Source organism: Argentina silus (genome assembly GCF_951799395.1).
Source record: "Argentina silus genome assembly, chromosome: 14".
In the NCBI taxonomy this organism is placed as follows: domain Eukaryota; kingdom Metazoa; phylum Chordata; class Actinopteri; order Argentiniformes; family Argentinidae; genus Argentina; species Argentina silus.
Genome location: NC_139668.1, coordinates 20484326 through 20485312, shown reverse-complemented (window position 1 = coordinate 20485312; position 987 = coordinate 20484326). Strand labels below are relative to the sequence as shown.

Below are 987 nucleotides of genomic sequence, written 5' to 3'. Positions count from 1 at the left end.
GACATTTCAACTAATGCTAATTAAGGTAAACTCATTTGTTCCACACATGCGTATTTAAAGGGTTTAGCCGTAGCCTGTTGGGACACCGTCTGGCTGGGTTGAGAGCCCAACACCTGGGAATATGTTACCATATTAATGTATCATCCTTTATTTATTTACCAAGAACATGGTTTAATAACTAGTTCATGTTACCAAGAACATGGTTTAATAACTAGTTCATGTTACCAAGAACATGGTTTAATAACTAGTTCATGTTATCAAGAACATGGTTTAATAACTAGTTCATGTTACCTGCAAGCGTTCCAAACACCTCCACTTCACACAGAATAAGTTGTTGACTCCTGTCAGGGATGACCACACTGACGTAGCGACCCTCCATGTTGTTACACTGGAAGGTGGAGGTCTGTCCTGCTGGGATGCTGGTGATGACATCACATCTGAGAGAGAAGAGAGAGAGAGAGAGAGAGAGAGAGAAAGAGACAGAGAGAGGGGGGGGTGGGGTGGGGGGGTGAAGATCAATATATTAGTCCAGCAGTGTACCATAATCTATCAGAAATGCTCTGACATGGATAAGGACAGAAGATTAAACTGAAGATTTCTGCACCTGTCAGAGGGGAAGTGTTGAATGTATCACCTGGGGTTGTTGGTGCCGTTGTTCTCCAGTGAGTTACCGATGTGGATCTCAGCTCCATCAAGTCTCTCAAAACAGCAGTCTCCTCTGTTGGTGACGGACACAGCAGTGACTCTGTACACATCCAGCAGGTCTACTCTCCACCAGGGGCTGGTCTGCTGTTGAGTGTGGCTGCAGGATCCTCTGCTATAGTCTGGGTCTCTGTTCCCATCAATGGCTCTAGGAGCAGCAGCACCACCATGCTCTGATGACTGAGTGGCCACTCCCTTCAACGCCACGTTTACTGGAGGGAAACACAGAGGAGAAATCACACATCAAATCACAAGTTGTGATCCCTGTTTGAGTCATCATCAACT

The 987-nt window shown here is 45.7% G+C and overlaps 1 protein-coding gene across 1 annotated transcript in view; it reads right to left on the bottom strand.

Annotated features, from left to right (window-relative positions):
* LOC310814771 (echinoidin-like) overlaps positions 1–729 on the bottom strand; it is a gene marked incomplete at its 5' end in the record, with an annotated part of 2863 nt that extends 2134 nt beyond the window's left edge. Inside the window, 2 exons of the mRNA XM_083684271.1 lie at positions 292–437; positions 635–729. Coding sequence (XP_083540397.1) covers positions 292–437; positions 635–729 — 241 coding nt within the window. The remainder of the gene's footprint in view (positions 1–291; positions 438–634) is intronic.
* Positions 730–987: the final 258 nt, after the last annotated feature.